This window comes from Ammospiza nelsoni, chromosome 9, assembly GCF_027579445.1.
Source record: "Ammospiza nelsoni isolate bAmmNel1 chromosome 9, bAmmNel1.pri, whole genome shotgun sequence".
Taxonomy (NCBI): Eukaryota; Metazoa; Chordata; class Aves; order Passeriformes; family Passerellidae; genus Ammospiza; species Ammospiza nelsoni.
The window spans coordinates 32,331,159-32,347,557 of NC_080641.1; the positions used below are offsets into that span (position 1 = coordinate 32,331,159).

At 42.6% G+C, this 16,399-nt stretch overlaps 1 protein-coding gene across 4 annotated transcripts in view; it reads right to left on the bottom strand.

Annotated features, from left to right (window-relative positions):
- DAB1 (DAB adaptor protein 1) overlaps positions 1 to 16,399 on the bottom strand; it is a 416,327-nt gene that overhangs the window by 10,051 nt on the left and 389,877 nt on the right. For 3 of the 4 annotated variants that reach the window (XM_059478670.1, XM_059478669.1, XM_059478668.1), the window contains 5 exons: positions 15,977 to 16,036; positions 6,567 to 6,623; positions 3,760 to 3,822; positions 2,526 to 2,634; positions 224 to 772 (listed from right to left, as the gene is read on the bottom strand). In XM_059478670.1, coding sequence (XP_059334653.1) covers positions 224 to 772; positions 2,526 to 2,634; positions 3,760 to 3,822; positions 6,567 to 6,623; positions 15,977 to 16,036 — 838 coding nt within the window. The remainder of the gene's footprint in view (positions 1 to 223; positions 773 to 2,525; positions 2,635 to 3,759; positions 3,823 to 6,566; positions 6,624 to 15,976; positions 16,037 to 16,399) is intronic. The other variant, XM_059478671.1, reaches the window with a different exon arrangement.

A 16,399-nucleotide genomic window follows, 5' to 3' on the forward strand; every position in this document is an offset into this window, starting at 1 on the left:
ACCAGCCTGCATGTTCCCATCACAAAACAAATATTACAATATTTAATTTTAGAAATTAAATTTCAGACTGTAGCTATCTGTGCTGTTCATTTCTATGACCTCTTAAGCCAGAGCATGCATGAAGGTTCTCAGTATCTGGGTTGGAATTTAAAAAGAGACAGAAGTGCTTTAAAGAGCAGTCATGTCTGAGGAAAGGGATGGCTCAAGGCACATAAATACTCACGTGAATTTGTAGATGGGGTCGTGGAAGTCACAGGAGTCAAATTTAACTGAGAGATGTCAAAGTCATCACAATCATCTGCTTCCTGTGCCATCCCAACTTTGTTAAAGTAACTTGAGAAGGCCTCTGAGGTACAACTGAGGGAAGGCTGATCCGGTTTTCTTGATGGCACTGGTGGAGGCTGAGCCATCTGGAAATCTTTAAACATTTCTTTTCCCATTTTCTGTCTGGGCCTGTCTGTCTGCGGACTCGATCTGTTGGAATCGCTCGTGGGCGGGACGGTGGCTATGGGAGCAATGGTACCTTGAAACATGGCTGCTTGTAAAGGCAAAACAGTTTGTGTGGGCATGAAGGCAGTGGGCTGGAACTGGCCAGCCACGGATGGCCACGGCTGCTGGGCGGGAGGGAAGATGCCGGGCTGGCCCCACGCGATGGGCTGTCCTCCCTGCATCACCTGAGCGACTGGAGGCTGGGCACCCATGGCCAGCTGCTGCTGAACGAGGGGTTGCTGTCCCCAGAAGGAGGGCAGGACAGCTCCCATGGCAACATAACCTTTGGGGAATAAAGAGAGCAGGAGGGGGGGAAACAAATGGGATGGAAGGTTATAATGGTGTCGTGGTGAGCACGCGGGAAAAGCGACGCGATAAATCAGAAACGTGCAGAGCTGCAGCACACTCAGAGAGAAAACTGAGAACACTGAATTCACAGCACTGCACAAGTACTCACACTTAGAACCACAGGCTGGTGGACTCTGCAAAGAAATCATCTCAAATTGCATCATAATGCTGCTGCTACTACTACTACTAATAAAAAAATCCAACCCAGATGATTCCAGATTAAAACTCTCACACTTGGTTATTACCCAATTACTTGAGAACATCAAAAAGATCTTGAGCTTCTGCTGCACTAAATACCTATTAACAACAAACTGCTTCAGGTATTAGGCTAACATAACCCCCTCCAGCTGAGGAGGAAATTAATGATTAAAACCAAAATTATAATTGCTTCCTTTCAGACCTGAAGCCTCCTTTAAAGCTACCAAGAGTTTGACCGTGTAGGAATTACAGGATCTGGTCCTTTTTTATTTACAACAACAACAAAGTGCTTTGAAACTAAAACTCCTGTAAAACATTTTACAAATTAAACTACCTAACATAATTATGTTCCACTGATACAAGTACTGTGCTTTACAGATATGCTGTTTCACATTTAAATTCAATACTTAGCACTAATACTTTGCATAATGTAACTTCCCTCTCAATTTTAATACTGCTATAGCTTTAAAACTCTTGTTTCTAACCCGAGTGTTTCCCCAGTCCTCCTATACCTTCTCCTCCTTGCTTTATTTCTAGGCTGTTTTGTGTGACAGTGTTCACAGGGATCTTAGGATGAGGGAAAAGATGAGGATCTGACTCCATGTTTCAGAAGGCTGATTTATTGTTTTATGATATATATTATATTAAAACTATACTAAAATAATAGAAGAAAGGACTTCATCAGAAAGTTAGCTAAGAACAGAATAAGAAAGAATGATAACAAAGGCTTGTGGCTCAGACTCTCTGTCTGAGCCAGTTGACTGTGATTGGCCATTAAACAGAAACAACCAACATGGGCAAATCAAAGATCTACTTGTTGCATTCCACAGCAGCAGATAATCATTGTTTGCATTTTGTTCTTGAGGCCTCTCAGCTTCTCAAGAGGAAAAATCCTAAAGAAAAGATTTTTCATAAAAGATGTCTGTGACAGTTCTGTAATCACAAACATAAGGGTGGCTGCTATACTGTATAGGGAAAAGCCCAAAACTCAATAAAATGCAAAAATAAGGAAGTGAATTTTGAGAGACCTAGGCCCTGGGTGGAAGGAGAAGTAGCTCAGATACATTTCTGTTCCAACAGATGTCCCGAGGACATTCCAGGATTTGACAAAGTGGAATACCTTGAAGTGCAATCAAATTCTCAGCCTCTGTTCACTGGAGAGAACAGAAGATATTCACTGCTGCACACAGAACCCCCAAAATTTTAACTAAAAACTGTTTCCTCTCTTTGTCCTGTACCTAGAAGTTCTGTTATCCAGAGGCTGAACAATGCTTCAACTCCCAGTGACTTTTTTGGCTTCTGCTTTAAAAAATGTAGGCAAATTCAAACTAATGTACTCCCTGCTTTGCCTTGCCCTGAAACACAGACCTCAAAAGTCTTCCCCACTTCCACCCTGCTAAAATCAATGCCCCAAGTACTGAAATGCAAACCAGAGCTGGGCACTGATCCCCAAATCTGATTCCAGGCTTTAATTCCAGCGCATTCCTTACCTGAGGGTACGGCAGCAGTGCTGAAAGGTACAGAACCAAACATGTCTGTACTAGCAGGGAGTGACTGGGATGAAGATGGGATAAAGGCATCACCTGGAGTAGCAGGAGTCTGCAGGGAGACAGGCAGAAAACACAAGGGTGAGGAATCAGCTCCAGCTTCTGCTGTCACATCACCTGGAGCTCTACAAATCCAGGTTTGGAGTGAAGAATGAGAAAGAAGAAAAAATGGCAAGATGTAGAAGGGAAGAAGCAATAGAAATAGAAGCATTGGAATTTGCTGGGGATGGGAGAAAAAGAAAGAAATGGAGGAACTTTCTATCAGAGGAAAAAAAATTAAGGTGAAATTTGCCTGGAATACATCACAACCAAAATATTGACATAATTTCTTTCTCCAGAATATACAGACTTGTGATTTTAGATGTTAGGTGACAAAAGGGAAAGTGATCAAGGCATTAACTTTTAAGTTATTATTAACAATTAAGGTAAATGAAATATCTACAGGATTTATGGAAAACTGAATAAATATTTCTTCTAATTAACCAGCAAGACCAGAATCATAGGTCTACATTAAAGGAGAAGCCAAATCCAATTGAGTAAACTGAGGATGAGCAGAAAGGGCTTTGAACATCTAGTCCCAGACAAGATCCAGAACATACTGGAGATCTGAGGCTCCTGACCTCACAGCACCTGAATTTTCTCAGTATATTCACACTTCCCTACAGCTTAATGCAAGGCTCTAAAGCTTCATATAATTTTTTTTGTTATTTTATTATGCTGAAAAACACATTGAGACATTATTTTTTGCCCTTAAAAGACATCCAGCTCTTTCTCTATGTCTTTCCTTCCCTCCTTTAACAGCAGCTCTGGGATCTGTGCTTGGTGGATCCAGAGACATGAAATGTGAGGCTGTAACTGGATCTTCTGCAGAGCAGTGAGAGGGCAGTGCAGCATTTCCCTCTGACAAACACAGGGAAGCAGATCTGCAGCTCAGGTTGCACCCTATGTGACATTTAACACCAGAGCAGAAAAATAAAAATCAAAGGTATTTTTGCACATCATTGTGAAGCAAGGACTGCACGTTCAATTCACTTCACTTTCATTTTCCTGAGACCTAAAAGCTACTTTGAAATCCTTCCCACTGGAATGGCTGAGGACACAAATTGTAAATGTGCTCAATAAATGTGCTGAAAATGGCATGCAGGGAAAACACAGTGCAGTTTCCCTGAGTACTCACTGGGGGAGAGGTTACATCAGGAGGAGTGGACATGTCCCCAAAAAGCTCTAGTTGGGTAACAGCCTGTAAAGAGAAAAAAAAAAAAAAAAATAATTCAATTTATCTTTTGAGGAGAAGAAACGATGAGTTAAGTAGTTACAACTTGTAAAGTTATCTTGGTAACAGCAAACAAGATCAACCTCCCCAAAGTCCTGCAGGCTTCAACTGTGAAGTCCCACACGGAGGAAGCACACAGGCTCAAGCTGTGGGATTTTAATATTGCTAATGGACCCAAGCAGCCAACAACTCACTGTAAAACAACTCTGTAGGGAATTCTCCAAAGTGAAAAAAAAATGAATAAAACATGAAACAACTATTCAGAACAGGACTGGATGCATTACTGCTGTGTCTTTAACATCAGTGAGCTCCAAGCATGATTTATGGCCAGTCCTTTTCCCTGGCTCCTCTTCCAAACCCTCACTTCAAGGTCTTACAGCATGGCAGCAGCACTGGAGTGCCAGCAGGATACAAAGGGAAGGGCTTTTGAAGTGCTGCCTGATTTCCCCTTGCCCATGGGACAGGTGTGACCTGGATAAGTGGACTTGAAGGAGGATGCACAATGGGGTTATTGCGAGTTTGTGGCTGTACATTTAATTCTTGTTAGAAATATTTCCTTGGGATGCCCTTCACTGGGAGCTCAAAACAGGTCACCCATGCAGGCCTGGCTAACTGGACCAGAAGAGAAAACACACTTTATTATAAGAAGCAACTTGAGTGGCTGCATAATCAAAGCTCCTTCACGTGTTCTAGAGCAACTTCACTGCCTCCCACCCACCTGCAAGTGAGTTCAGCTGGAGTTCAGGGATGTTAAAGAACAGATCCCTCAGAGCTCTGCAGGAAACCTAAACCCCATCCACCACCCTTATCAGGGTGGAAAACTTTGGTGAGAACCCAGAACTCTTTCTTCTCACTACCTTTCTCACTGGTTTTCCCAGTATCACACCCACAAGATGTGGGAAGGCACAATGCTCATTATGAACAAGATTTAATGCAAATCTTAGTTTAGCTCGTTGAATCTCCTTCCCATCTTAGGCACATAAACCTTGGATCCTCCTGTCACACACGCAGGTTTGACATTCAGCTGAGTCTTGTCCTGCTAAAGCAGCCCCTGAATGCTTTGGACAGTACCCAGACTGGCAGGTCAGGCTTTACAGCCTTCCAAGAGATCAAGATAACCCCAAAAATTTTTCCTGCCTTTAACCTTCCATTAAAAATTATCCCTTAAGGAGTAAGACTACACATACCAATAGTTTATACTTTTTTTTTTCAATCCACTCTCTGCTTTCACACACAAAAGCAACACCACAATCAGTTAGAACTGGAATTTGTCTGAGCAGCTCTGTTGATTCTCAGCTTCATGTCATGAATTATCTCACATACTCTCACATTATGTTTTATATTAAAATAATCACATTGCTTTAGTGCTATGACAATGCATTTTCTTCTTATGGGCTTAGATATCCCTTTGAGTATCTGCATGGAAATGCAGAAGGGAAAAAGAGGATAAGGTACACCAATTTTAATGCTCTGTTCAATTCTAATGAAGGAAAATACTGCCAGGAGTAGCTTTAGAAAAAAAAACTTAAACAAGCAACACACCCAGCCTAAGTCCCTTCTGCAGTGTGCACAAACACATCAGGCAAGGGTTGTTAAAATGCCCAGGAAAGTGGGAATATGACAACAGCAGCGCTCATTTGGAAATCACTTCAAGCCTCCTGTAGGCACTCCTGACTCAAGAGGTGTCAGGTGACACTGAAACACTCCAAGAGCCACTTTCTCCTCACTCTCCAAACTGCTTGTTTAGCAGCACCCCAAACCTGCCCTTCTCCTGCCCCCCTTGGGAACTACTCACTGTTTGCTCCCAAGGAATATTTGTGTCCTTTCCATGAGCAGATGAGCAAGCCAGGGAGGATGGGGAAGGGCAGGGTACACTCAGCTGTGTGCAAAGCTATACATTTTTTTTTTTTTTTGTGGAAAAAATAGTACAGGTTTCACAGGAATAGTGGAAATTGATAGTCAGTATACTTTTGAACTCTGGATTATATGACATGCATCTGAAAGGTGGTAACTCAGATCCCAGTGCCTCCATACTCCTGGATAATGGGAATAGTAATACTTTTCAGAGCTCTTCAAGGTGATGGATCTTTGGATATTCTTCACAGATATAATTCTGTTAAAGCTCTGCAGACACATTTCTAAACAGGCAGCTGGAGAGAGTGATAGGAAAGTCAACAGCACTTTGTTATAATAAACCCTCACTCACAATATTCCCCAGGAAAAAGAAATACATTTACAGGGGAATTATTTTTTACAGAATATCAACATCATATACAAGAGGAGCTACAGAACCACATCAGAGAATGTAAACACAAATTCAGTGGGAACACAACACCTTCATTTACTGACTGGAGCTTTAAACAGCAACCCTTGGAGGTGCATTTTAAAGTCCCAAATGGTTCAGGAGTCTTTTTTCTCATTCTTCAGTTCTCAGCCTGAATAAATGAATGCATCATCCCTGACACAGAGCTGCCTTTATCTACTTGCAGCACATGAGATCCTGGACACCAAGCACTTATCTTTTATTTCTGTGATTTCACTGTCACTACAGAACTGATTTCACCCCTTATGCTTCATTAAGATTATTCACATCTGATATTAGCTACGTTCCAGTGAAGTTAATCCCAAGCTGAACATTTTCCAATTGCATTACTCCTATAGATGATTTCAGCTATATTTCCTTAAAATATTTTTTAGCGTCACAACCTTACCTGAGTGACTGAGACAAGATTTTCATCAATGTCCAGCAATAAGTTTCCATTCTCCAGCTGTAAAGCATGATTTATGAAATGAGATGAATGATTTATGAAAATGACATGAATTTCTGAGCATGAAAATGATAACCTCCATAATTATTGACTTCAGCATTGAAATGAAAACCCTTTCCATCTTGCTGTGAGCACAGATCTGAAATCAGGCAGTCAAAACAGTGAGTCTGAATGCTGCTGGGATGTGGGGCAAACATACATTTCTGCTAAATCTCATCTTCTGGTGAATAAAGCAATTTACCACTTGTGACACACCTATTTATTTTCCTAAATATTTATTAATTCAGCAGTAAGCATACCCAGTGAGCTCTGATCCTGCTTACATTAATGGAACTTTTCCCTGGCTTGGTGAAAGAAGGGATTTAACATCCTCAGAGAAAAAAAAGAATTATTGAGTTTTGGAAGACAAAAGCTCTAAAACCAAGTATCTACAGAAAAAACCACACATTTCTCTAACTAGGGAAACTATAACATCAATGTAAACATAATTAGGGTAATTATTTTCTCTTCATAGCAATTTTGAAATTTACATGAGTCAACTCATGTTGTATTGAAATCTATAGTTTGTATGTAAATATATGTGGGAATATACTGCCCTCACATCTGTACATATCTGTATCCATCCACACACTTAGCAGATATTATCACTTCAGAAGGTTAAATTTCAGGTAACATTTATTGTAGTGCTGGAGACTTCATTTCTGCAGACACAAACAACAGCAGGCTGTGAAAATCAAGTCTAAGATGACTGAGAAGCTCCATACAAGCCAGTAATTCCATGTCACTTAAAAATCTCACAAACAGCCTAGAATGCTTCTTCCCCCCTCATCTCATCACAGAGCTGAAGAAGAGAGAAAATAAAAGAGTGGGAAAAGGCAAAGCCAAAGTAACAATATCACTGTGCACAATCAGGAGCAGATACAGCCCTGCACCTTCCTGCAGCTGACCCTGTGTCCCCCCAGCTCCAGGAGAGGAAAGTGTGAGCAAAGCTGTGTCCATTCACTCAAAGAACTCCAGAGACTTTGAGAACACTCCTTAAATGACAGCAGAATGCTTTTTTCAGAGTTTTGGCCAGCAGTTCATCACTTTGTGCTCTGACTGCTGCCCTGTCTGCCCCCCTCACCCTCCAGCACCAGAAGCCTGGAGAGATGCTGCAGCTCCAGGTCTTTCTCCAGGTGAGGATTCCTGCACAGAGTGGTGCAAAAGCTTGCTTTAATTCTCTCAAAAGGCTCCCAAAGGGGTTGGATGTGAAACCCCCTCCATCTCAGCCAGCAGGAGCTCACCAGCCCCTCATGAGCAGGATGGGGCGGAGGAGGGACAATTAATCCTTGCAGCACAGTGACATTAATCCTGTCATGAAAGCTCCATCTTCCTAGACAGGCAGGTGAGATATCCTGTAAATCTTTCCAACACAAAATATGTAAATCTGGTCTTTAAAGCAAGCAGCACCACTGCAAGCCAGGAGCAGTTTGAAACCACTCCAAGCCTATAGCAGAATTCCTCGTGACACTTTTTACTATTCACTAAAAAATAACTTATTGTCCAGGAGCTGGAGAAAACTACAAAGTGCACAAGCAATGGTAATCACAGAATATCCTGAGCAGGAAGGCACCCATAAGGATAAGAGACAAGTGAGCTGCAGCTTTCATAAAACACATAAAACTGATCCACTCCAGTACTCCCTCTGATCACCAAGTCCTCTGAAAAACATCTTTTTAAGCAATGCAGAAGCTCAGAATTTAAAAGGGAAATCTAAAACAGGGCTCTTGTGCTCCCATGAGTGTGAAGCACCTTCTTCTTTCAGTCCCATACACATATCAAGACAGAATACCCAACTTCTGCTACTCAGTCTGTTTTTCACCAGCAGCAAAGGATCCACACTGACATATGGCACGAGAAAACCTGCTTAATACTGCTGTACTTTTGCACACAAGATGATAAAATAGCATCTCACAAAACGTGGCTTTGTATTCTCAGAGAATGGAGCAAAGATGGTGCTTAAAACCACGAAAAAACCCCTTGGTAATTAACTTGTACTCTGCTACACAGCTCAACAAGAAAAAAGAGTATGAAGGATACTAAATATAGCAAATAAGCAGCAATTAGTAATTAACCTTTGAGCTGGGTATTAGCTATTCAACTCCTTTAAGGCAGCAGAGGGGTTTACATTTGGTTTCTTGCACTCAGGGTGAATGCTACACCACACAGCCCAGCAGACCAAAGAGGAATCACCCAACCACAGCCTCTCTGCATCTCCAATTCCCTTTTCCTGACATGGATTTTACATGGAAGTCTAATGACAAGTCAAATGGTTGGTCAAGCTAAAGATTTTCTATCTTATTTCAGTTCAACATGCAAAGATTTGGCTATGACAAATAACTTTTCTGATGGTTCAAATGGTTATTGCAGCTCAGCAGAGCCCCAGTTGTTTGCACCTTACACCACAACTCTTGATATTGCTACAAGCTCCAGGAGCTGCAAGTAGCTTGCTAATTAACCACAATTCATTCTAAAAAAACCAATTAGAACCACAGTGAAGGAGCATGTCAGCATCAGGACTAAACCCATCATCAGTCAAGCCGCGTCTGGTAGGTTGAGACATCCCAAAAACATCCCACAGACATTGTTTTCCTGTAAAACTACTGCTGAATTAATGAAGTGGCATGGGAACTCAACAAAGAATTGCTCAATTACTTCCCAATTAAAAAGAATACACAGAAGAATGTGTATCAAGAAAAAATTGTCAATGTTTTTGCAATCTCCAGCTTCCTGCAGATCCCAAAGATCCTCAAATGCCATGAACTTTCCCAGTTACAGACTGCTGTCACCATCCCAGATTCACGGAGGTACAGCTGAGCACAACCCTTTCATTTCAAGGCTGCTGTCAACATTTCATTGTGGGATCAAGAATGGTTTGGGGTGGAAGTGACCTTGCAGCTCATCCAGTTCCACCCCTGCCATGAGCAGGGACATTTTTCCACCAGATCAGGCTGCTCAGAGCCCCACCCAACACTTCCAGTGATGGAGGCAATTCCCAACCAGCGCAGGTCATGTCAGCAACATGAGCTGCCATAAAACCACTGATGGATTTTTACCCAAAATCCTGGCATTTTGGGAATCTGACACTGCACAGGGTAAAACCCCAGTACTCAGAATCCCACAGGATGTGGGAATTCTCCTGTTTAAAGTTCCTCTTTTCTGTTTGACAGGGTAACTCTGAGTTAGTGATCACAACCATTCTCCTTCAGGGAATTCTCCTGAAGCTACAAACCCAAGCCCTGGGTGTGATGTACCCAATTACAGGGCAGCCTTGAGCTTCACTGCATTCCCAACTGTCCAGGTGCCTTTGTTTGGTGACTGGGAAGGTCTGGATGTGCTGGTTAAACATCCTGTTAGTCAATCCTGCACTGCTGAAGAATTGGGACTGTGGGATATAATTGACATCCCAGATTACTGAGGCATGTTGAGGGAATTGAATTGCTCCACTGTTGCTCGATAGCTTCCCTTAAATTAAGGAACTCTTCATATGATCAAAACAGACGCTTACTCATCTGTTTATTTTCTCTTCATTTGCAGGGAACTTAATTCTGAATTCCCTGTGTATTTGGGGTATTTACTCTTATAGGAAATGGTATTTAAAATGCTTCAATTACCACTTTTCTCTGACAGACTCTAATAAATCAAGAGACCACCAGAGTGACTCGAGCTTGGAGCCAGGCCCACACTGCTCCCAGGCTACACATTCCCAAGATAATGGAATTCCCAAGCACAGAGGGTGCTGGTGAACACATGAAAGAACTTCATCACTTCAGGTTGACGATGCTATAAACTGGGAAGATTAGGGAGGAGGACCTGGCTTCTGCTTCCTCTGCCATTGAAGTTTTTATTAAGGAATTAACAAGAAAATATCCCAGAAAAGATAGCTGAAGAAAAAAAAAAAACCAAAAACTGGTTGGATGGGGCTTGGAGCAACTTGTTCTAGTGAAAGCACTCCTGCTGAAACAGATCTTTAAGGTCACTTCCAATCCAAGTCTTTTTATGATTTTCATTCTGTGATTCTGCCTAAAAAACAAAGGCCCACCAAATCATCAATCCAGGCCACAAGACATTGTCCCAACAAACTAATACATTTCCCAGTTTTTGCAACAAGTAGCTGTACCTGCTAAAAATGCATGTCCCACACTGTACTATTAAGCCTCATCCACGGGGTTTAACTGGGCGTGACTAAGTCAGGACATTGGAACACAGGTGTCTCTTTCAGCAAATGTAAATAAAACTGGACAGTTTTCCCAGCACAGATGGCCAGAGACCAGGACTGTACACTCCCTCTCTCCTCATGTCTGAGAATTTGATTCTGGAAGCCTGACTGTGGAGGCTGAAGTCAACATCAGCAGCCTGCAAGCTGTTTCTGCAAAGCCACTGTGAGAGCATTGGGGGGCAGGATGGTTGGGATGGACAGAGAGAAGAGATCTCTGAAGCCAGGTCTGAACTTGGGGTTTATTGCAAAGGGCCTGGGTGCAGGGCCCTGCTGGGATTTGGGGTTTATTGCAAAGGGCCTGGGTGCAGGGCCCTGCTGGGATTTGGGGTTTATTGCACAGGGCCTGGGTGCAGGGCCCTGCTGGGATTTGGGGTTTATTGCACAGGGCCTGGGTGCAGGGCCCTGCTGGGATTTGGGGTTTATTGCAAAGGGCCTGGGTGCAGGGCCCTGCTGGGATTTGGGGTTTATTGCAAAGGGCCTGGGTGCAGGGCCCTGCTGGGATTTGGGGTTTATTGCAAAGGGCCAAGTGCAGGGCCCTGCTGGGATTTGGGGTTTATTGCAAAGGGCCAAGTGCAGGGCCCTGCTGGGATTTGGGGTTTATTGCAAAGGGCCAAGTGCAGGGCCCTGCTGGGATTTGGGGTTTATTGCAAAGGGCCTGGGTGCAGGGCCCTGCTGGGATTTGGGGTTTATTGCACAGGGCCTGGGTGCAGGGCCCTGCTGGGATTTGGGGTTTATTGCACAGGGCCTGGGTGCAGGGCCCTGCTGGGATTTGGGGTTTATTGCACAGGGCCTGGGTGCAGGGCCCTGCTGGGATTTGGGGTTTATTGCAAAGGGCCAAGTGCAGGGCCCTGCTGGGATTTGGGGTTTATTGCACAGGGCCTGGGTGCAGGGCCCTGCTGGGAGCTGCAGCCACAGCTCAGAGCAGGCCCAAGAGAAGAGAGGGTGAGAGGGTGAGAGCGTAAGAACATAAGGGAGTAAAAAAGGTAAGAGAGTAAAAAGGGTAAGAGAGTAAAAATGTAAGAGCATAAAGGGGTAAGAGAGCAAAAGGGTAAGAGAGCAAAAGCATAAAAGAGCAAAAGTGTAAGAGAATGAGGTTCCTGTTACAATACAATAAATCTTCTGTGTTGAATATCCTAATTCTCACTAACCCATCTAGTACAATATACAAATCCTATAGCATTTACATACAGCCTATAAGAATCATTACATTACCACACTGTGTTACATTTTAAACCCTTAAAATTCCTCTTTGGACCCCTTCTGCCAAGATGTAGGGTCTGCTCTGACCCTTGGGCCTGTCTGCAAGCAGAGGGTGTTGTTCCATCAAAAGGGGTGGATCACCTTCAGCTGGCCATGCCATTGTTTTCCAGTTGTTCAGTAACTAGGATATCTCAGAGCTTGCTTTCATTTCAATCTCGCTTATAGTTTCTATATTCTCAAAATCTTTTGCCAGGCAATCATATTTATGAGGCTTTCCTGTTTCATCTTCCCCAACAAACCACATCGGGGAGAAGCCAGCTGTGGGAATAGCACTGCAATCCCAGCCAGAATCAAAGCTGAGCTTTCCCAAACACACCAGAAAGGTCTTGTGGCTTCTAAACCCGAGCGTGCTCAGGTCCAGCTTCATCTGCTCCTCCCACACCATGTCCTAAAACATGGAATTCCTCCCTTGTGTTCCAGCCTGGTCTGATATTCCCCACACATCTGGCACCAGCCCAATGCCTGCCTGCACTGTGAGGCAGCACCTCTGATGCCTTGGATCTTTACACAGCAGTGAGATGAGCTGTTTGAAAGCCTTCATGAAATTGTTAAGCAGAGAGTTTAGACACTTTGATGGGGAGAGAAGGTTTTATTGTGACGTGACTGACAGTCTCTGTGAAGGGTATTTTACAGGCTGACTCTTATTACTAAAAACACCGTGACAGGTAGAACTTGATGTGGATGTTTAATGGGGAGACGAAGGGAAATTATGACAATAAGAGATCATTAAACATTTTCCTTTTTTTAGAACAGGTAATTTCACACACAGAACTAGAATTTTTAAGTGGAGCATGCACCACTTAACAGAAGAATTTAGGGTAAGCCTGCTTTCTTTGTCTTGATGTCTACTCTCAGTGAATGGGGAATGGGAGAATTGGGCCAAGGACAGAGCAGAGAGAAAATAAGAATGAATTCAAGAAATGTGAGTTAATACAGAGGAAGAGAGAGGTACTGGGAGGGAACTGAATTCCAGGGAAAGTGTGTGTCTGGAGCTCAGCTGAAGAAAACCATGGGAGAGCAGTATTTGCTGGGAAGGGATGCAGCAGAGAGGTGGGGAAACACCAGAATTACATTGAGTAAGCAAATTTTTCCATCCCAATGTCAGAGCAGTGACTTGGCAAGCAGCCACTGCTGATAATTGAGTTCAGTGGGTCCGTTCCAATGCTGGGATGAGGCTCATTCCTTTCTGCCTCATTTGCTCCGTATTTACATTATTTGATATCAGAGATCATGAGGAGCCAGGCCATAAAGCACTCTGACACCTGCTGACAAACGGCCTCACACAATGGCACAGCATTGTTAAACACATGAATACACAATTTTGAACTCTCCCGGGCAGCACCAGGGAGATGCTTCACACCTGCCTCAGTGGGATCCCCTATCCATGGAGAAATATTTGCCCAAATGGTTCTGGTGCCTTAGGAAGCTGTATCTTACAGAAAATCAGTGTGAATTACACTGCCCAGTTCCAAAGCAGCCTCTGAAATGGGGATTCTGCCCTCAAGCCTCCACACTGTGGTGGATTTCACCCCACCTAAACCTAATGTTTAGAAGCCATCATGTCAGCAGTTCATGTAAAATTCATCTTCAGCCATAAAAGAACCACCAAATGTGCAGTTGTACATTTGTTTCCACCTGAGAGATGGGAGGAATTTTACAGATTTAGAGAATCACTGAATGGTTTGGGTTGGAAGGGGCCTTAGAGATCATTTTATTCCAATCCCCTGCCATAGGCAGGGAATTCTCCCACTGGAGCAGGTTGTTCCAAGGCCAATCCAACCTGAGAAGTGACCAATTCTCTCCACTGAGACAAGGCTGGAGGACACCTGGATGACTTCAATATCCCTCACTTTTCTGTTCAGAGACTAAACCTGCCTGGGAACACACCAGAGGAAAACAATCCCAAGATGGAAACTCCATCTCTCTCCAGATCCTGTGGGCAATTCAGCCTGAATTCAACGAAAACTTGCTGCATTGTTATTGAGAGCTGAATGTATTGTCAGCACAGAGAATTCATGGTGCCTGAAACCTATCAGGAGCCACAAAAAAGTTCCTCATTTCATTCATCCATTATGAAATTACCGAAAGCAAGACCTCCTAATAAAGGAAGTGTCCTTACACGTTTAAAGCAGGTACACGAGCTTGATTATTTGCCCTCAGATTGAATTTTAGAGGTTTATATAATAATGACAGCTATAAATTGAAAACAAAATTATGGCAAGTGTCTCAATGACAGAGAGTCTCACGTGTGGAAGGGTAAGCAATAAATCAGATGGGCAGTGGAATATTAAATTGCTAATTTTAAGAGCTATTGCTCTTTTTTTTTCTTTTAATACATACTAATATAAAAAGGTGAAACAGGATCTCAGCTATCTCTCTCTTCCACTTCTCCTTTTCTTCATTAATTAATGTACAGAAGTTGATTAGAGAAAAAGCTTTAATCCCTTTAAATTTAACCATGAACTAGCAAAAAAAAAAAAAAAAAAAAAAAAAAAAGGTGCAACCAGCTTCATGGAGATGGCAGATTAAATGAATTTGATGATTACAGAGTAGGTTCCATGAGTCCTATATCTCATATCTGCTATTTACAGGATAGAGTAGTTCCAGAGTGTCTGCAGACATGATTGCAAGCACTGCACACCCAGCCACGCTGCAACAACCTAAATTACACACTGTACCCTGAGTGAAATTGAAGCATCACTGAAGGGATAATAAGAGAGTCACAGAAAAAGCGCAGCAGAAAAATTGTACCACTGAACTATATGAAAAACTACACGAGAAGTAAGTGAAAAATCAACTGCTACTCCATGCCCACAAATCCCTCAATCAGTGATGCAATGTGAGTTATTGCACCAGATTTCTGCAGGCAACATGAAGATGCCTCCTTGTTCTTACTGGCTCATGGTGAAATATTTCTGGCAGGGTTGGTTTGTTTGGTTGTGCAAAGCCCAGAAGTGTCACAGTCCAGGTCCCCATCCAGCTCCTTTACAGCATTTTTCTCTTTTTATTCCACATCTTGGTTACTGTGCAAGTCACCACATCCTGGTGCAAAAAAATCTCCTTCTCTTAAACACAGGCATCTTCCCCATGTTTCTCCCACTACAATTCTGAAATTCTGAAATTCTTTTTCTTGTTTTTTTCCCATTCTCACACAGTTCCTCAGAAATACTACTTTTTTGTGTAACCAAAGCAATCCAGAAATTTCTTGAGGCATTTATATCACAACTTCATATAGAACAGCATAACCCACCCTTCAGCAAACACACACCTTGTTCTAAGGCATCTGTCACTTCTCTCAAACACTTGTTACCATTCTTTGCATATTTTGGGAATAAATGCTGCACTGTTTCAAAATGCCAACACACAGAATGGGAATGGTGTTTTTTTGGCTACAACAGCATTTTATGCCCATTTTTAAAATCTTTACCTGCCCAAGCAAGGTACAGGACAGAAAAAATTGAGCTGAATTAAGCTTAGTTTCTTGTATACTTAGAGTACTACAGAAACAATACACATTTGGGTACCAGAGGAACCCTTCAAAACCAGGCAGCACCTCAGGCATTAACAGGCAGAAGGCTTGCTGTCAACTCCTAACCACAAATAACACATTCACAAATGGTGACTTGCCTAAAAATGAGTTAGAAAAGACAGAAAGGAGATTCAAGCAATGAATGAGATGGATTTAAGTAGCATCACAGTCCCCACCAGCCCATAACACATCACTGACAAAAGTCACAACATGAAGAAATGTATTAAATGTTACAGACAACAATAAAAGCCACAGAAGCTAAAAATTTCACTTCCTTTACTGTATATAAATAGGGGAGATACTTACACTTACAGGTTGACTTTTTGGCACATCATAAACACCTTCCTTCTTTTGGCTGGTAGGAACCTGTAACAGCAAAGGAAAACTGAGGTCACTACAAAAGCAGCTTGGATGAAAAACTGAAAACAGCAACTGCTATTTATGCGCAGGGTGTACCTAAATGAGTAGTTTATTTAATACTAATTTTTAGTATTAATGAAATCGAGGATGGTTCCCTTCTTATCCAAGTAGGACCATTAATGGAGAAAATACTGAAGAAATAAAACACCTATCTGAATTTTCTACAGCCCAGCAGTGTTCAGAAAGGAGATTTCCATTCTCAGATAATTCTGGTTGCATGAAGCCCAGGTGCACTTGGAACGCCTTCCTACTTAAATGGTTGTTTTTCTTTAACTTGGGGGTTAGAGATGGGCAATGGAAGTTATGGTC